Source organism: Hippopotamus amphibius, chromosome 15 (genome assembly GCF_030028045.1).
Source record: "Hippopotamus amphibius kiboko isolate mHipAmp2 chromosome 15, mHipAmp2.hap2, whole genome shotgun sequence".
Classification (NCBI taxonomy): domain Eukaryota; kingdom Metazoa; phylum Chordata; class Mammalia; order Artiodactyla; family Hippopotamidae; genus Hippopotamus; species Hippopotamus amphibius.
Window position 1 is genome coordinate 7593626 of NC_080200.1, and position 19381 is coordinate 7613006.

General features: G+C 57.3%; 2 protein-coding genes across 10 annotated transcripts in view; one reads left to right on the forward strand and one right to left on the reverse strand.

The window, feature by feature from the left end:
• DOCK6 (dedicator of cytokinesis 6) overlaps window positions 1–19381 on the forward strand; it is a 43472-nt gene that overhangs the window by 11171 nt on the left and 12920 nt on the right. For 2 of the 9 annotated variants that reach the window (XM_057708543.1, XM_057708544.1), the window contains exons 7-25: window positions 762–847; window positions 2724–2790; window positions 2896–3045; window positions 3973–4053; window positions 4182–4335; window positions 4505–4632; window positions 4765–4858; window positions 5368–5530; window positions 8606–8723; window positions 8794–8864; window positions 9030–9168; window positions 9248–9349; window positions 10018–10104; window positions 10867–11098; window positions 11348–11509; window positions 12857–13020; window positions 13681–13785; window positions 16286–16381; window positions 17068–17208. In XM_057708543.1, coding sequence (XP_057564526.1) covers window positions 762–847; window positions 2724–2790; window positions 2896–3045; window positions 3973–4053; window positions 4182–4335; window positions 4505–4632; window positions 4765–4858; window positions 5368–5530; window positions 8606–8723; window positions 8794–8864; window positions 9030–9168; window positions 9248–9349; window positions 10018–10104; window positions 10867–11098; window positions 11348–11509; window positions 12857–13020; window positions 13681–13785; window positions 16286–16381; window positions 17068–17208 — 2340 coding nt within the window. Of the gene's footprint in view, window positions 1–607; window positions 668–761; window positions 848–2723; window positions 2791–2895; window positions 3046–3077; window positions 3300–3972; window positions 4054–4181; window positions 4336–4504; window positions 4633–4764; window positions 4859–5367; window positions 5531–8605; window positions 8724–8793; window positions 8865–9029; window positions 9169–9247; window positions 9350–10017; window positions 10105–10866; window positions 11099–11347; window positions 11510–12856; window positions 13021–13680; window positions 13786–15950; window positions 16044–16285; window positions 16382–17067; window positions 17209–19381 lie in introns of those variants that run through there. The other 7 variants (XM_057708545.1, XM_057708546.1, XM_057708551.1 and 4 more) reach the window with 6 other exon arrangements.
• On the reverse strand, window positions 5823–7306 carry ANGPTL8 (angiopoietin like 8). The gene is made up of 4 exons (XM_057708552.1): window positions 7000–7306; window positions 6657–6818; window positions 5989–6098; window positions 5823–5907 (listed from the first exon to the last, which is right to left on the reverse strand). Exons 1-4 carry the CDS (start codon window positions 7294–7296, stop codon window positions 5880–5882), a joined length of 597 nt encoding a protein of 198 aa, XP_057564535.1. The 5' UTR covers window positions 7297–7306; the 3' UTR covers window positions 5823–5879.

The following is a 19381-nucleotide window of genomic DNA, read 5'->3' on the forward strand; positions in this document are numbered from 1 at the left end:
ATATTTATTGAGCACCTACCATATGCGCCTACATTTATTCAACCAACTTTTATTAAGCACCTGGTATATAAATACCTCTGTGTTTTAATTCAGCCACTTATTGAGTGCTTGCTGTATACCCTATACTTATTCAACTAGTACTTATTGGGTATCTGGTATATATCCGTGGTATATATGTCCAATCAGCATTAATCAAATACTTTCTGTATATGTCTATGTTTATTCAACTACTTTTTAGTAGGTACCTACTGCATTCCTCTTTTTATCCGACCGACATGTTTGAGTGGCAGTTATACAGCAGGCACTGGGGATACAGCCATGATCCAAGATAGAGCCAGTCCTTGCCCTCCGAATTCACAGACTGGTGGAGGGGAGACCTCCCTACCAGGAAATGACAACCCAGAGTTGTGCCATGATGAGGCCTGTGTCATTGTCCCTTACACCACCCTCAGTGTCCCAGCCACATGGCCCGTTGCAACAGGGCCTGGTAAGCATCTGGAACATCAGATGCCTGCGGGTGAGGGAAGGCTGCCTGGAGGAGGTGCCAGCTAAGGTGTAACCTGACGGTGAGCTGGTATCGGCCAGGCGAGGAGGAAGGGAGAAGAAGGGCATTCCAGGCAGCGGGAACAGCATGTGCAAAGGCTCAGAGGCAGGGGACCAAAAGAAGGTTAGTCAGGCTGGGGGTAGAGCTGGTCTCAGGCCACACATTCCAAGCCCTTTCCTGGAGCGTGTGTCCCAGCTGCCACTTCGGCTCTTGGCAGGATGAAGCTGTGGAACGCTGCAGCCGCCCGGAGCCACCCCGAGAGCACTTCGGGCAGAGGATCCTGGTCAAGTGTCTGTCACTTAAGTGAGTGTGCTGACCCGCCCATCCCTTCAGATATGCGAGGGGACCACGTGGGTTACGGCGTGGCACACGCTCAGTGCTCACAGCGCGAGCCATGCCATTACCGTGTGCAGCCCTGAGGCCCAGGAGGACACCCGTGGGCTTTCAGGCTGGAAAATTAGACTTCTTTCTTCAACATTCAAAGCCACCAATCCTAAACTCCAGTTATGTGGCAAGCTCTGTTCTCAGCCCTCCACGTGTATTAACACTGACCTTCACCACAACATTGCGATGTGAGTGCAGGTGGGAAACCGAGGCACAGCGTGGTGAAATCATTGTGCCCAAGATCACAAAGACTTGTGAGGTCAGAGTCCGGCCTTCACCCAGTCGGCTGCTGGAACCCAGGCTGGAGGGGGCGCTGGTGATCCTGGGCCTAGCTTCCAGCCGCCCAAGGTCCCCTCCACATCGGCCCCCCGGCCCCTGGGAGAAGCCAGAGTGCGTGGGAATAGAGCGGAACAGGATGTGGCCTTGGACCTGAGCCCGGCCCTGCCCCTCTCCACCCTGAGTTCCTGCCTGGATGGGGGCAGGAAAGGGAGGCCCCGTCTGGCCTGAGGCCCGTGTGGGCCGCCTGCCTCAAGCGCATGGGCTGGGAACTGGCTCTGTAAGCTCATCCAGTCATTCAACAAACACTTATTGAGCATCTGCTGTACGCAAGGCCATGTAACTGTGGGATGACCACACAGGTTTCTCTAGGTGGGGGACACAGCACACACCAAGGCCAGGAGATATCTAGAGAGAGGAAGAATGAGGCCAAGAGGTGGGTGGGGCAGGGTCACACAGAGCCGTGGGGGGCCTCAAATTGTAAGGTGTTTTTCTGTTTTCTTTTGTTTGTGGTTTTTTTTTCATTTGGAGAACTTTACCCTTTATATATATATATATATTTATTTATTTATTTTACATCTTTATTGGATTATAATTGCTTTACAATGTTGTGTTAGTTTCTGCTATACAACAAAGTGAATCAGCTGTACGTATACATAGATCCCCATATCCCCTCCCTCTTGAGCCTCCCTCCCACCCTGCCCATCCCACCCCTCTAGGTCATCACAAAGCACCAAGCTAATCTCCCCGTGCTCTGCAGCCGCTTCCCACTAGCTATCTGTTTACACATGGTAGTGTATATCTGTCAATGCTACTCTCTTAATTTGTCCCAGCCTCCCCTTCTCCCCCATGTCCACAAGTCTGCATCTCTCTTCCTGCCCTGCCGCTAGGTTCATTAGTACCATTTTTTCTAGGTTCCATATATATGCATTAATATATGGTATTTGTTTTTCACTTTCTGACTTACTTCAGTCTGTATGACAGTCTCTAGGTCCTCAAATTTTAAGATGTTTCCTTAGAAGGCACGTGGATGAGTGGGGACCAGCAGGGCAGAGTAAGACAGGGAGGCAGTTATGGGGGCCATTCAAGTGAGTGAAGATGGGACTCAGCCCAGGATGGCAGAGGCCGTAGAGGACACCCCTGGGAGGGGAGGCAGGGAGGCCCAGGAGTTGAGAATTTCAAGATGGGGTCGGGGAGGATTGATGTGCCAAAAGCTGCCTCCATGGCAACCAAACAAGGGCCATGGTTTCAGCAGGAGGGGCTCTGTGAGTTACTTACTGAGGGAGGAAGAGGGGGAAAAAAAAAAAAAATCTCTTGGTGCCTCAGTTTCCCCTTTGGCAAAATGGGACAGGCCTTTCCTACAAGCCCTTAGGAAAGCCCCTGTTTCTGTGTGACCCAGTGGGAATCAGATGCCTCCCCAACAATGCACCAAGGCTGGGCTGGACCTCAAGAGGGAGTTGGGTATATGGAGGCGGAAATGTCAAGGTCAGCCTCTGCCAGAGAGCCCCATTCACTGCAGGTTCGAGATTGAAATTGAGCCCATCTTTGGCATCTTGGCCCTGTATGATGTGCGGGAGAAAAAGAAGGTAGGAACCCCTTTCTCCCCTTTCCTCCCACTCCTCCTTCTCCTCCTCGCTGCAGGGTGGTGGGCTTCCTGGAAGTGGTGACCCAGCTGCCTTTTGTGCCCCCAGATCTCGGAGAACTTCTACTTCGACCTGAACTCTGACTCCATGAAGGGGCTACTGCGGGCCCACGGCACCCATCCCGCCATCTCCACCTTGGCCCGCTCCGCCATCTTCTCCGTGACCTACCCCTCGCCTGACATCTTCTTGGTCATCAAGGTACCCAAGGGGCCAGCGAGGGGGTGACAATGGTGAAGACCACAGGTGAGGTCCCTGCTCTCATGGGAGAGACATGTCATCAAGAAGGGTGATCAGGGCTGTCATGGGGAAAGCACAGGCAGCTAGGTGAGCCCAGAGGAAGCTTCTGACGCAACCCAGGTGGGAAGAAATCACCAATGGCTTCCATGGAGAGGTTACAGCTCGGCCAACACTTGTGAGTGGGCAGCCTGGGGAGAAACGGCATCCCAGCACATGTAGGTGGACGTTTAAAATTTTTCTTAGTTGAGAGTTTTTCAGTTTATTAGAGGAAGAAAGACCTACTGGGCACATTTGTTTGGGATTTTCTGTTTCCAGGTGTGAGCTCAAATTTTCTTCCCCAAACCATTCAATTAGGTTATACTAATGACATTAATTGAACACCTTTGGGCAGGCACTGCTCCTAGTCAGTCAGGCTTGACAAGGCTCCTGGCCTTTGGTCCTCACAGCAGTCCCGGGAGGTGGGGGTTGCCACGGGGCCCATTTTACAGATGGGGAAACTGAGACACGGAGCTGGTGAGATTTATGCTCAAGGTTCCACAGCCCCTGAGTGGTCAGGATTGGAGCCCACAGCCCCTGAGTGGTCAGGATTGGAGTCCAGGCCCAGAGCCATGCTTGGAGTGGTCTCCTTTTATCCTAACAAAGAAAGATGTAAATGTGGAAGAAAAAATGGAGCCTTGTGTTTGAGGCTGGGTTTAAAGAGTGGGCAGCTGGTTGCACAGGCTGACAGCTAGCCCTCAGTCCCAAGGACAGTGGGAGCCATGGGAGGTGTTGGAGCGAGAGCCCTAGCTGGATGGAATGTGTGGGAGGCCGTGAGGGTCAGGGAGGTTGGAGGTGGGTTGGGGAGGTTGGGGTCCCGGCAGTGCCTCACTGGCCTTGACTGCCCCTCAGCTGGAGAAGGTGCTGCAGCAGGGGGACATCAGCGAGTGCTGTGAGCCCTACATGGTGATGAAGGAGGCGGACACAGCCAAGGTAAGCGTGGGAGGCTGGGCCGGTTGGTGAAGGGGTGTCCCAGCAGGGCAGATCCTGGATTCAGCGGACCTGGGGCACTTAGCTTACAGGGTGTGTGTGTGGGGCGGGGGGCGGGGGTCTCCCCACAGAACAAAGAGAAGCTGGAGAAGCTGCGCCTGGCGGCCGAGCAGTTCTGCACCCGCCTGGGCCGCTACCGCATGCCCTTCGCCTGGACGGCTGTGCACCTGGCCAACATCGTGAGCAGCGCCGGCCAGTCGGACCGCGACTCGGACTCAGAGGGCGGTGAGGAGGCGGGGCCGACGGGCCAGGGGCGGAGCTACCGGGGAGGGGCCGAGCGCCCTCTGCTGGCCGGACTCGGTACCAGGCCTGAGCCCGCACCATCTCTGCCTCTCCCTGCCCCGCTCTCTCTCTCATTTCTGTCCCTTTCCATCTCTGTCACCGTCTGCCCTAGAGCGCCGACCCGCCTGGACTGACCGCCGCCGTCGGGGGCCCCAGGACCGGACGAGTAGCGGGGATGACGCCTGCAGCTTCTCCGGCTTCCGCCCGGCCACTCTGACTGTCACCAACTTCTTTAAGCAGGTGTCGTGGCTGGGGGGCAGGGGGCTGAGGGAGTGGAGCCCAGAGACACGACCCCTTGATCCCCCTGTGGCCTCATGGGCCCTGGGGACCCTAAGCCCCTCAGCCCTGGTTCACTGAGGCGGGTCTGTGCAGGAGGCTGAGCGGCTCAGTGACGAGGACCTCTTCAAGTTCCTGGCTGATATGCGGCGCCCGACATCCCTGCTGCGGCGCCTGCGGCCCGTGACCGGTGCGTGGTGCACCCCCTAGACAAGATGTGTCACTCATATAGTCACTCAGCAAACCCACCCTGAGCACCTGCTGTGCCAGGCCCTGGTGACCATGATAGACAAAGCCTCGACTTCAGGGGTGGACTTTCTGATGGGGTACAGAGATGAGAAGGAATAAGACAGGACTTCCCTGGCGGTCCAGTGGCTAAGAATCCGTGCTTCCACTGCAGGGGGCACGGGCACGGGTTTGATCCCTGGTTTGGGAAGATCCACGTGTCCCGTGGTGAGGCCAAAAAAAAAAAAAAGAATGAATAAGACAGATAGTGTGTCAAATGGGGAATGTGATGGGCAGAGCGGATCAAAGATGGGGGCAAGAGATGGGAGTTGAGGGTGACTTCCAGCCTTAGCACCTGAAGGATGGAGCCAGCAGAGGGCATGCGGGAGAATCAGAGCCCTGATCCAGAGCCCAGAGAGGTGGGGCCCGGCTGGAAGTATCCAGGCAGGTCCAAACTGGTTACCCCCTCCTCAGCCCAGCTCAAGATCGACATCTCCCCGGCCCCTGAGAACCCCCACTTCTGCCTCTCCCCGGAGCTGCTTCATGTCAAGCCCTATCCAGACCCCAGGGGTCGGCCCACCAAGGAGATCCTGGAGTTCCCCGCCCGTGAGGTCTACTCCCCCCACACCAGCTACAGGTACAGCCTCTGGGGCAGCCGGGCACTTGGGTGGGGACATTCAGGCATCATGCAAAGTGAGGTCCCCTTTCCCCGACACATAGACACACGGGCCTGAGATGTCACTGCTCTGCTTTAATGGAGGATGCATAGGCACAAAGGGGCGTGTCCTTCCTCCACCCCTCCTCGCCGGTCCATGTCCTCTGCCTGTGTCCCAGCCTACTTCCATCTCTGCTCCACGGCCAGAAGCGGGGCCCAGCAACCTGGCTGACCTCAGCGGACAGGCAGCTCCTCCCTGTGTAGGGGCTGCATGGGGTGTGGCAGCATTCCTCGGTGCACGACTTGTTCTCAGTTGCGCCCAGGCTCAGTTTCAGGCCGGAAGTGCTGCAGTGTGGAGTCTGGGGGGGAGGTGAGGCTCAGTCAAGGCACAGGGGTCCCCATCCCACTGCCCCGCACGCCCAACCCCCCGCCAGGCTCACCTTTCCTGAATCTGTCTCAGCCGCTGCTGCTGTGCTAGCATCTCCTGCCTCTGTCGCTGCATGTGGCCCTTGAGGACCCACAGGATGTGGCTCTGCTTGTCTGCATGGGCCTGTGGGGTCAGGACAGAAATCTCAGCTGCAGGTCGTCTCAACTCCTATCCCTCGACCCTGCCCAGAACCCCTGCTCCCCATTGCATCTGTGCGAGCCAGCACGGCAAGTCACTGCCACTCCCTGGCCTCAACTTCCCCACCTGTAAAATGGGGATGAAACAGGAGTCTCTTTGTGGGTTGTTATAAGCATGACATGGATAATTAGAGGGCATAAAACAGTGCTGGGTACACCATGGGTGCTCAAGAAATGCTCTACATGTATGCATTTATTGAGTAACTACCATGTGCCCCACCCATGCTGAGGATTTTATCTGCACTAAGTCCCTGGCTTCGCTTTGAGACATCAATTGTCGCCCTTATTTGCAAAAAGGGAAGCTGAGGCTTGGGAAGGGACATGGGTTTTACCCAGGATCACACAGTGTAGAGGCCAGGGCGCTGGAAGGCTAACCTTGCAGCAGGGGGCGCGGGGCGGGGGGGTCCTCTGGGACGAAAGGTTCAGAAATGAAGTCTGGTTGTGAATCAGGTTCTCAACTCCCCCAGGGCTGGGAACCCCTTACCTTTAAGGACTCAAATTCTTGGCGAGCATGGCCCAGCCAAGCACCCCTCAGCTGGACTTCTAGCTGCTTCATTTTCTCCTGCAGCACCCGCTGTCCCTGGGCCACCTCCCCCAGCGCCTGGGCTGTGGCCTCTGCCTGCAGCTTGAGACCATCCTCTTCCATCTGATCAATAGATAGTGGACGTTAGTAGGATGACTTACTGGGACTGGCCTAATTTTAAGACTGGAAATCCTGTATTCTGGGAACCCCCTCAGTCCTGGGAAAACCTGACAGTTGGTCACCCTAGACATAACTCTACCATAGACTCCTACCCAACCCACAACACCCCAACTCCAGTGCCCACCTGCATCTCCAGTAGGCTCGCATGTAGCTCTTGGGCTGCATCCTGGCCCTGGCTGACGTCCTGCCCAAGGAGCCCCAGTGCCTGGCCATAGAGGCTCAGGCTGTGCCCGGCCTTTGTCAGCTGTGCCTCCGTGTCCCTGTACATGCCGTTGAGAGCCTGGCTCAGCTGCAGGGCCCCGTGGAAGAGCACGGTCAGCTCCTGCTGCTGTGCTGGCTCCGAGCCGCTCATGGGGGCTGCTGGGGCAGGCTGGACCACCGTTGCCAGGGTGCACAGCAGGCACAGCACAAGCGTAGGCATGGCTGGGGGGCTTCAGGTGTGGCCACAGTGCCACTGCTGCTGCCTTTTATGCCTTAACACCACCGCTTAACCTCAGGTCAATCATTAACCGGCCAACCAGATGCCCCGGGTTGTGCAAGGGCCTGACGGTGGCACCACAGTTGCATCAGGCAAATGTCCAGCCAGGCCACGCTGAGATCACGCTGCCTGGGGCTTGGGGCCAGGTGTGGGCTGAGGGCACTGGGAGTGGACAGGCGCAGGCCCTGCTGGGAGACTCTATGGCTCCTAGCCTCAGTTTCCCCTCCTGTGGATAGACATGACAGCAATAACAGTGAGGCTTTTATGAGCACCAGTGGTTTGCCCAGAGCTGTCACACTGCTGTTACCGTAGCTGGTCTCATAACCGTCCCACAAGCCTGTGATGCTGGAGTTTTTGTTGGCCTAGTTAAGAGCTAGGGGAGCAGGTGCAGGTGGTGGAGACTCTCCCAAGGCCACACAGCCTGACCCCAGGACCACCACGTGCCCTGGATCGATGCTAACTGCCATTTTTCTCCTTGGATGTCTGTGGGCAAGTGCCTGTTTCCCTGCCTGTGAAATAGGGGGTGATGTGAGTCTCCCCTCACAGGCTGCTGGTGAGAAATAAATGAGTTGTTTCACGTCAGGTGCTTAGAACAGGGCTCAGCACACAGGAGGTGCCACGTTAGTGTTTGGCGCAATTATTGACATTATTGTTATTTAGCGTCCTTGGTATTACAGAGGCTCAGCTGGGAGGCTTTATGCCCCCATTAGACAGATAGGGAAACTGAGGCCCAGGGGGTGGTTGGAGCCTGCACAGAGTTATCCCTGGGGGGAGGGAGGCAGACCCTGACCCCAGCCCAGCCCTTGCCTCTGACTCCAGCCTCAGTTTCCCCACCTGAGAGACAGGCCATATATAACTTTAGTGGCCTTTCCTGGGGGAAGGGATGGTCAGGCTCCTGAGCTGGGTGATGGGCAGGTCAGCCTGGGTAGGCTCAGGCCTGATGCTGGCTGCCTGGACCACCTTCTCGGAAGCCTGGCCCTGAGCACCCATCTTTCCCCCCCTGCCCTCTGCCTCACTGTGCACCCTCAATACCCCCAAAGCCCCTCTGCCTTCCCACCCTCTGCCACACTGTTCCCCGAACTGTGCTCTGAGGGTGCCCATCTGTCCCCCACTCTCTGCCAGTCACATCTCCCGCCTGGTGCCCATACATGCCCCTGACCCAGCCCTCAGTATCCCAGCGGTGTGGCCACTGTCCCCCTGGCTCCCTGTCCCTCTGATGGGCATGAGATGGACATACCCCTGCCCCCCGCAGGAACCTGCTGTACGTGTACCCGCACAGCCTCAACTTCAGCAGCCGCCAGGGCTCCGTGCGTAACCTCACCGTGCGCGTGCAGTACATGGCGGGCGAGGACCCCAGCCAGGCCCTGCCGGTCAGTGGCTGGGCCCAGGAGGAGGTGGGCGGGGTATCCCCAGCCGGCCCTCATGCCCCTGCTTCCCCAGGTCATCTTTGGCAAGTCCAGCTGCAGTGAATTCACCCGCGAGGCTTTCACACCAGTGGTCTATCATAACAAGTATGTGGGGGGTGGTGGCGGGGGGGGTGATGGGGGTACAGTAGGGCAGAAAGAGGGGCGGGGGGCAAGCTCCTGGAGTGCTAATGGGAGAACATGAGGCAGAGGGGGCGGGGCAGGCGGGGGGGAGCCCAGCCCCCAGCAGAACCCCCAGCCCGGCCCTGCCAGGTCCCCTGAGTTCTACGAGGAGTTCAAGCTGCGTCTTCCAGCCTGCGTGACCGAGAACCACCACCTGCTCTTCACCTTCTACCACGTCAGCTGCCAGCCCCGGCCGGGCACAGCCCTGGAGACGCCTGTGGGCTTTACTGTGAGCCTTCCCCCCGCCCCCACGCCCAGCCCTTCCGGCCCCTGTCCGGCCCCACACCTGACCCCCAGCCCCTCCCCAGTGGATCCCACTGCTGCAGCATGGACGCCTGAGGACCGGCCCCTTCTGCCTCCCCGTGTCTGTGGACCAGCCGCCACCCAGCTACTCCGTGCTCACACCGGATGTACGTGCCCTGGACCCCCTACCAGCCAGCATCCTGTGCCCCATCAGTGCTCCCGAGTCCCTCATCCATGCCCTGCTTCCCTTCCCATCAACACCCTGGGAGCCTTGTCCTCCGTGAGGGCTTCCAAGGCCCCTGCCCACCTCAGCACACCCACCCCCATTATTAATTCTCTGTGTCCAGCTGCCCCGTGCGTGTCCCGCCCTGTCCTCGACAGGGTGCCTCTGCACTCACGGTTCCCCACTGATTCCACTGCCCCTCTGCCGCAGTCCCCCATGTTCAGCCCCGCCTGCCTCCCTGATCACCGTCCCTAGAGCACCCCCTCCCCGTGTGCATGCTCTGTCACCCTCCCACATACCCTTTAATTCGCACCCTGGGGACCTCAGGTCCTCTCGTTATGCTATTTCCTGTTCCTTCCCTCCAATAACAGTCACACGGGGTCTCCCTTCTCCCGTGAGCATCCCAGGCTTCCGGCCTGCCTGGTGGATCCCTGTTGCGCTCCTCCTCCATCTGCCCCCATTTCTGGGCTGGGCGGGGGCCAGGAGGCGGGGTACCTGGCGGCTCCCCCAGGAAGGGCCGTGCTCAGGCCACAGTGGCGCAACGGCTGAGGCTGGTGGCCTGAGCGGTGGGGGAGCGCCAGCCAGGGCCCACCTGGTATGTGCCTCCCGCAGGTGGCGCTGCCGGGCATGCGCTGGGTGGATGGCCACAAGGGCGTGTTCAGCGTGGAACTCACAGCTGTGTCCTCTGTGCACCCCCAGGTAGGGGGTGAGGCCGGAGCCCAGGAGTCTGGCCCTGGGGTTGGGTAACAGTTTCCACTGACCAGGGAGGCCTGGCCTCGGGCCATAGACGTGACTTTGGTCAGGGGGGCCGGGCTCCCAGGGAAGCTGCTGAATCAGGCAGGGGGGCAGCTGTGCCAGCGGCCATCCCAGCTGGAGCTCTGGCCTTTGCGTGGTCTCTCCTCCCCCCACCCCATTTGTCTCTTGCTATTTCTGTGGTCACTCCCCATCTTTTTCTTCTCTTCTCCTTTTTTTTTAAAGTACATTTATTTATTGGCTGCGTTGGGTCTTCTTTGCTGTGCACAGGCTTTTTCTAGTTACGGCGAGTGGGGCCTACTCTTCTCATTGTGGTGGCTTCTCTTGTTGTGGAGCACTGGCTGTAGGCGCATGGGCTTCAGTAGTTGTGGCACACGGCCTCAGTAGTTGTGGCTGGCGGGCTCCAGAGGACAGGCTCAGTAGTTGTGGCGCCGGGGCTTAGTTGCTCTGTGGCATGTGGGATCTTCTCGGCCTAGGGATCAAACCTGTGTCTCCTGCATTGGCAGGTGGATTCTTAACCACTGCGCCACCAGGGAAGTCCCTGTCTTTTCTTCTTGAGCTACCGTCTTGTCCCTTTCCTCATTTATTTTCCACGCACTGATCCCCAGCCTTGGTGTCCCAGGCCACTCAGCCTCCCACCCGATCCCTTGGGCCCTTCCTGGACTGGCGGCCCTGGGCCCGCCCCACTCACCCCTGGTCCCCCACCAGGACCCCTACCTGGACAAGTTCTTCACCCTGGTGCATGTCCTGGAGGAGGGGGCCTTTCCATTCCGGCTCAAGGATGCCGTGCTGAGTGAGAGCACTGTGGAGCAGGAGCTGCGGGGCAGCCTGGCGGCCCTGCGCCTCGCCAGTCCCGAGCCCCTCGTCGCCTTCTCCCACCATGTACTGGACAAGCTCGTACGTCTGGTCGTGCGGCCCCCAATCATCGGCGGCCAGATCGGTGAGCTGGCACAGCCTCAGACCTCAGTTTCCCCATCTGGAGAATGGGCCTTGGGTCCACTGGTCCTGGGTGACCTCCCATAGCCCATTTATCTCTCTGGCCTCAGTTTTCCAGTCTGAAAAATGGCCCCTCAGTCCCCTCGTCCCCTGACCTTTTGATGGCCACATGATCCCCTTGGATCCTGAAGTCTCTTCCCTGGGGAAGTAGGAGGTCGTGGGACCTGGAACTTGACCTCTGCTCTGCCTGCAGTGAACCTGGGTCGTGTAGCCTTTGAAGCGATGGCCCATGTTGTCAGCCTCGTCCACCGGAGCCTGGAGGCTGCCCAGGATGCCCGTGGTCACTGCCCGCTGCTGGCTGCCTATGTCTACTATGCCTTCCGACTGCCTGGCACGGAGCCCAGCCTCCCAGGTGGTGAGTGTTGGTGGGAGACCCTGGGGCACAGGGAATACCTGGGAGGAGAGCATCCTTTGCCAGGGAAGGGCATGTGCAAAGGTCCTGAGGCTGCACAGGCTTTAGTTGGTTTGGGCAATTTACAGGAAAGAGAGAAAGAACTTTTTGCCCCACCCCCAGGGGTATGGTCTTTGCAAACTTTTTTTTTTTAATTAATTAATTATTTATTTATTTATTGGCTGTGTTGGGTCTTCATTGCTGCACTCCGGTTTTCTCTAGTTGTAGTGAGCGGGGGCTACTCTTCGTTGTGGTACACGGGCTTCTGATTGAGGTGGCTTCTTTTGTTGCAGAGCACGGGCTCTAGGCATGCGGGCTTCAGTCGTTGTGGCACGTGGGCTCAGTAGTTGTGGCTCGCGGGCTCTAGAGAGCAGGCTCAGTGGTTGTGGTGCATGGGCTTTGTTGCTCCGTGGCATGTGGGATCTTCCTGACGCAGGGATTGAACCCATGTCCCCTGCACTGGCAGGCAGAGTCTTAACCACTGTGCCACCAGGGAAGTCCCAGTCTTTGTAAACTTGACTGGCAAGGGATTTAGCAGGTCAGCAAGCAGAGCTGTCTGGGTTTGAATCTCAGTTCTGTCTACAAGCTCTATGACCCTGGGGAAGTGACTTTACCTCTCTGGGCCTGTTTTCCCATCTGTAAAACGATGGTAATAATAGTGCCTTTCTCATGGCTGTGCTAGTTATAGTAAATGACATAGTAATCCATGCAAAAGGCTTGGCACAGTGAGTACTCCATAAAGTTGGATTTTTTTTTTTCATTTGCTAAATAATAAGCACTGGGCTTCCCTGGTTGCACAGTGGTTAGGAATCCACCTGCCAACGCAGGGGACACAGGTTCTATCCCTAGCCAGGGAAGATCCCACATGCCACGGAGCAACTAAGCCCAGGCGCCACAACTACTGAGCCTGCGCTCTAGAGCCCTCAAGCCACAACTACTGAAGCCCGCACGCCTAGAGCCCGTGCGCCGCAACAAAGAGTAGCCCCCACTCTCCACAACTAGAGAAAGCCCGTGTGCAGCAACAAGGACCCAACACAGCCTATAAATAAAAATAAAATAAATAAATAAACTTATAAAAAAGGATAATAATAATAATATGCACCAACCCTTATAATGTGCCAGGCACTGTTCTCAGTGTTTTTCACTCTCCCCAAGATTGCTATGAGGCCAAGCCATTATCACACCCGTTTTACAGGTGAGGAAGCTAGAGGTTCAGAGGAAGTGACTTCACCAAGGGCAGCTGACTGGGAAAGGGCAGGGGGTCATCAGGACAGGGGGGCAGCGGGCTGAGCATATTCCTTCCATCCTCAGGGGCCCCTCCAGTGACGGTGCAGCCCGCCACGCTGGCCCGTGGCCCTGGCCGCCCCGCAAGCCTCTACCTGGCGCGCTCCAAGAGCATCAGCAGTAGCAACCCCGACCTGGCCGTGGCCCCTGGCTCTGTGGACGACGAGGTCTCCCGCATCCTGGCCAGCAAGGTAGGGCGAGGGGCCCCTGCTCTCTCCAGCCTCAGTGGACATGGCTGCCAGGTGGGCGGGTGAAAGATTCAGTGTTGACGGAAGACAGGAAATGACAGCCAACAGCATGGATGAAGACTTGACCCTGGGGAGTTCCCTGGCGGTCCAGTGGTCAGGACTCCGAGCTCTCACTGCCGAGGGCGTGGGTTCAATCCCTCGTCGGGGAACTAAGATCCTGCAAGCTGTGCAGGGTGGCAAAACAAAAAAAAAGAAGAAGAGGCTTGACCCTGGACAGTAGGGCTGGGCTCTGGCCGTCACATGTTGGGAGCTGTGACTCAGACTCTGAGGCTGACCCAAGGATGGGTGACTGGATCTTGGAACAAGAGCACCGTGTGCGTAGCACAGTGGTGCATCTCCGTGGGTACCCCATGCATGTATGTACACAGGGTGCATATACACACACACCCCACACGCACAGGAACACGGGTGCATGTACTCATGCATTCCACGCACAGACGTATGTACACCCCGTGTGCATTTGCACACGCACATATTCCCGGGTTGCGTGTGGGTGTCCACGTGAGCACACGTGTGGCCCAGGGCAGTGAGCACGCTTGGTGTTTCACGCTGGTTTCCCTGCCCTCTGCCCATAGATGCTACCACTTATCCGTGTATCTCCAGGGTATCGACCGCTCACACTCCTGGGTGAATTCTGCTTATGCTCCAGGAGGCAGCAAGGCTGTGCTGCGACGGGCACCCCCTTATTGCGGGGCCGACCCCAGACAGGTGCCCTCCCTACCTGCCCCTGCACGCGTGTCACCCCACCTCAGCATGAACTCCTTCCACCTTCCTGGCTGCAGCCGACTAACCTGGGGGGCTGCCTGGAGGAGGCAGCGGACTCCCTCCTGCCTTTGTTTGGGGCTGTGGCGTGGATGTTGTAGGTGACACATGGTCACCTTAACCAGCCTTTTGCTGCCACAGGGACCGCAGTCTCAGGCACAGACAGAAGGGACAGGGTGGTATGCAAATAGCATGCAAATGATATGCACATCCAGCCACTCTCACCTCACCGCCCCGCATGGCCTGTTTCTCTCCCTTTAATCCACTCTGTTCAGGAGACTCTGAACTGTCTCCTTGACACAGCAACCTGAATGATGCCCAGGGGATGGAACTGAACCTCTAGGCTCCCCCACCCCATTTCAGGCAGAGGGACCCCTTTGCTTTGCCCCTTCCCAGGACCCTGATGTGGGAAGGGGCTTTGCCATCAGACAGACCCGGGATCGAGTCCTGGCTCTGCTATGGGCTCGCCCAGAGCCCCAGGCTCTGAATTTTCAGAAGTGGTGCAGACTCACCTTTCAGTGCCATGGTCCTGAGCCTGACGGGGAGTTAGGGCATCCCAGGCAGGATTTTTTGGGGAGATAGATCCTAGGCCCAGCCTCATCCCTGAGCTGCTGGCTAGTCGGGGAGATAGACACCCATAAAACAAACACATGAATATGTAAGTGCAGGGTGTGAAGATGCCTGAAAGGAAACGAACTGAAACGGGGCCACCAGCCTCCCTCTGGGTGATCTGCGGAGCCTCTCCTGGGAGGTGACATTTTTGCTGGGACCTGAAGGGTGAGATAGAGTCAGTCAGGGAAGAGTGGGCATTCCAGGTGGAGGGAAAGGCATATGCAGAGGTGGGGACCAAGCTCAGAGGCCCCTAGGCACCAAGGGCTAGATTCCCCGCTCACGTGGCCCCAGGCCCTGTTACAGCTCTGTGCCTGTCTTCTAGGCAACCTGCACTGCGTGGCAGCCAGGGGACCGTTCACAGCATGAACAGGGGCACCTTCAGACAGTCTTCTCCTAAGATTGCTGGGAGTCTGGGTTCGTGGGCTTTTCCAGTGCCCCCACATTTTTAACAGGTCTCCCCCCCACCCAGTGCCCTCTGTTCTCTGGGGTGTCAGCTGGGCCTGGAAGAGCACATAGGAGGGGACAAGGTGGCAGGAGGGCAGGCATTCCAGGCAGGAGGCAGCAGCGAGGCTGGCCTTCACCATGGATGGTCCATCTGATGCGAGCTAAGGAGCCCAGGGCATGCGGCTGGGACTGTGGGAGCTGGGGGGCCCCCACAGCCGAGGCAGATGCCTGCACGGTTTCCAGGGCTGGGCCAGCTCCATCATTGGGTCTCCTCTCCCTGTCACTGGCCTTACCTCCTGACCAGCAAAGGAGGTGGGGACGGTGGAGCTTGAGCACCTCATGCCCATTTCACAGATGGGAACACTGAGGCCTGGTGAGGCCCCAAGCAAGGCTGGAGCGGGGCCAGGCCTGGAACCTGGGGCTCTCAGCTGCTCCTGCTGCCTCAGATCACCATCTCACCTCGTCTGTCCTTATTTTTCTTTTTCTTCTTTCTCCTCCTCCATCCTGCTTTTAATTCTCTTTGTCTATACTCCACGCCCCTGTCTACACTCTCCCTTCTCCACCTTGGTGCCCTCCACCTCCTCTCTCCATCCCTGAACTCACGGGCTCACTCACACTCTCCACCTTCGTCCTCACTCGCGCTCGCGCCCGCGCCTCTTAACACATTCTCTTCTCGGTCTACACTGATTTCACCCTCCCCGCCTACACTCCCCCCATCCCTTTTCTGTTACCTTTGTCCTCTGGGCCCTGCTCCATCCGTGCTCACCTCGGACGGGCTCCCATCCACATTCTCGCCTGTTCTGTTCGCCCTGCTTGTTGTCTCCTCACCTGAGTCTTGCTTCTTCTCATATCTTCTGTCACATTCTTACCTTCTCCATCTGCACCCACGCACTTCTACTTTTATTAACACGGCTCGCTCCATCCACGCCTCCGCTGTCCATCCACACGGGCACATCTGTCCTCCATCCGTGCTGACCGTCTCTCTTCCCCATCCGTACCCCCTGCACCCACACTAACCCCCCTCGCCATTCCATCCCCTCACCATCCCATCATAGGCCATCGACCGCAGCGCTAGCCGAACCTCTTCCTACCTCGAGGGCTCCTCCTCGGCCCCACCAGCCACCCAGCTGAGACCCACTGTGCAGAAGGTAGTGGGAGGAGGGGGTGGGTGACTCCATTTTGGAGTCCAGAGCTCCCTTGCCCCTGAGCCCAGCAGGGTCTGGAGAGCCTGGGAAGAGGGTACATTGACTCCTCCTGGCCCCTTTTGTTCTGCATGGCCTCCCGCTGCTCTAACCCCAAGCCCTCCAGCTGCATCTTCCCCGTCACACCTTCCAGACAGGGGTACGGGGTGGGCTCCTCTGCTCTCTGTGACCCCTGCTCCTGCCCTCAGCTGCTTCACGAGGAGCTGGCCCTGCAGTGGGTGGTCAGTGGCAGTGCCGTGCGTGAGGCTGTCCTGCAGCACGCTTGGTTCTTCTTCCAGCTCATGGTGAGATGCCCTCCTTCCTGCCCAAGAGCAAGGGGCCCCCAGGGGAGAGAAGTCCCTTGAGACTGCACCTAAGCCCCCTGAGAAATGGCCCCAAGAGACCCCCACATAGAGATTAGAGATGCCTAAGGGAATATCTTCCTGGAGAGGCCCCCTGAAACTTACCTGAAACCCCCTCTGCAGTGAGGATTCCGCCCCTCCCACCTTCCCTGTGAGACTATTAAGAGACCCCTGACTAGCGAGGAGACCCCCGCCCCAAAGGAGAGAAGGAAACTATTGGGATCAGACGCAAGACACCCCCCAAACTCTTCAAGAGGTGCCTTGAACTACTCCTGCCTATAAGGGCCCCCCCCAATCTGGTGGGCCTTCCTATTGCCAGACTTTGACCCCTGGAGACCCGCTCTGGCCCCACCCATTCTCTCTCAGCCTCACACCCTTCTGCCTAGTACCCATTGAGGCCCCGCCCACATCCTCAAGCCCCGCCCACAACCTGCAAAGTCCCGCCCACAGCTATCAGGCCCCACCCTCACCCCATAACTACGGGGCTCAAGCCACATGCAGGACCCCTTATGCCCACCTCTAGCCCACCTCAAGCCACCACTTACAGGCCCCCAGTCTCCGCCCCCTTCTGGCAAGCCCCTCCACCCACAACCCCTCAGGACCCACCGCTCCTCTCGCCCTGCCCCCAGGTGAAAAGCATGACACTGCACCTGGTTCTGGGCCAGAAGCTGGACACACCGCGCAAGCTTCGCTTCCCCGGGCGCTTTCTGGATGACATCGCAGCCCTGGTGGGCTCTGTGGGCCTGGAGGTCATTACCCGTGTCCACAAGGTGAGGGGGGAGGGGCCTCCTTGGGAGGAGGGGCAGGGCGGAGGTGCTGAGGGAGGACAGAGGGTCAGCCAGATGAGGCGTCAATCCTGCCCGGTGCCTCCTGGCTACAAGAGCACAAATTCCATTTGCTGGACAGGTCTGTTTATTAAGCACCAACTGTTTGCACAGCCCTGTGCTGGGAACTAGAGACAGAGCAGTGAACAAATCAGACCTAGTTCCTTGCCTACATGGAGCTGACTTTTAGGGGCGACTTGAAGGTGATGAGGAAGCAATCTATGTGATATCTGAGGGACAAGCATTCCAGGCAGGGGGGGGACTGCATGTGCAAAGGCCCTGAGGCAGGACCCTGCCTCAGTTAGAGGAGCAACGAGGAGGTGAGTGGCTGGGGTGGAGTGAATAAAAGGGTGAATGAGAGTTGGTGAGGGCAGAGAGGTGACAGGGCGGATCCATTAGCCCTCAGCACGGCACCGCTATACAGTAAGTACTCAGTAAGTGGACATTGATGTTCTGAAAGCTTGGTGGTTATCCAGGCCCTGGACCATTAATTCCAGTGCTCACAGAAGCTGGGCAGATGATAATGATAATAGTAATAAAATCACACATTTATTGAGCACTTACTGTGTACCTAAATACTCTAGGCAGATCACATCATTAAACTCTCCCAACAACTCCATGAAGTCAGTATTATTATTTTCTCCATTTTACTGATGACTGGGAAGGGGCAGAATGGGGATTTGAACCCTCACCACCAGCTTCAGTTGGGAGAGTGGGCCTCGTGGTGGACCAGAGGGCATGTGCCCATTAGTGGTGGCCAGAATATCTGATCTTTAAAGAGAAAGGGGACTTCTGGATTTGATGGGAATTTTCCAGATTTTTGAAATGCCAGTCTGGCCCAAGCTGGCCCTTGTGCAATCCCCCATGACCGCTGGGCTGGTCTCAAAGGTCTCGACCTTGTTTCACTAGAGCCTTCCCAAGGGCTGAGTTCCCAAAGGCTGGTCCAGATTATGGGGAAACCCTCCTCAAAAGGGCTGCAGGAAAGAACAACGCCTTTGAGAAGAAGCAGCTTCATCACAGCCACTGGGGGGGTCATCGGTGACAGGCCACAGTGCTTGCATTCCTTCACGTGACATTTATGTGGCACCAACTATATCAGGCTTCATGCACAAGGCAGACCCTGTCTCTGCCCCACTATGGATGTGTTGCTCAAGCAGATTTTGTATTTTGTCTCTTTGGGTTGCAAGGAATTGAGAACCTCTGAGTTTGCTAACCTGTGAGGCCACAGAGTGGCTCACGAGAGCGGGAGGGCAGCTGGGCTTTGAGGCCATAGCAGCACACTCACCGGGCACTTCCTGCATCAGGGCCTTTGCACTTACTGTTCCCTCTCTTCAGAATGTATTTCTCCCCTGGGCTCTTTCCCATCCTTCAGGCTTCTCTAGAAACAGCACCCTGTTAGCTGTCTCTGCAACACTTAGAACTATCTGGAATACTTTTATTTATCATCCCCTCCCCCCATGAGACTGTGAGCTGGACGAGCAACAGGGACCACGTCTGTCTCATTCACAGGACTTGATACATAGCAGATGCTCAGTACATACTTGTTAAATGATTTCTTAGGGTGTATCAGTTAGGGCAGAGGTTAATTTGCTTGAACATCATCACAAGCCGTTTAAAAGTGACCAAAGTTTATTTCTGAGCATAAGTGGGCTGCGGGGGGCTCCATGGTGTGGGCCTGGCCATCTCAGTTCATCAGGGTACCCATCACATCAGGCGTTACAGGTGGTGGTTACAGGTGGTGGGAACGGGAGGACCTGCCACATCACTCCTCTCAAATCCCATTGGCCAGAATGTGGTCACGTGGTTGGTCTCAGCAGCAAGGGAGGCTGGGAAATGTAGTCTCTACCCAGCTCTGAACTCTGAAGAAGGGTCCCAATACCTATGAGAGGATATGGAGCGAGTCAGCAGCCAGTCTCTGCCATCGTGTTGTTCAAATCTGGTGAGAGAGGAAAGACGAGTGTCCTCAACAGAGCCGGGTCGGAGGTAGACACATAACTGGGGGGAGGGGAAGGGCTAGTCAGAGGGAGGAGGATGACCAGAAAGGCCAGCAGTCTGAAGCCCAAAAACAAGGGCGTGTTGAGGAGACCCAGGGCTTTGGGGCAGTGACACGGCTCCGGGC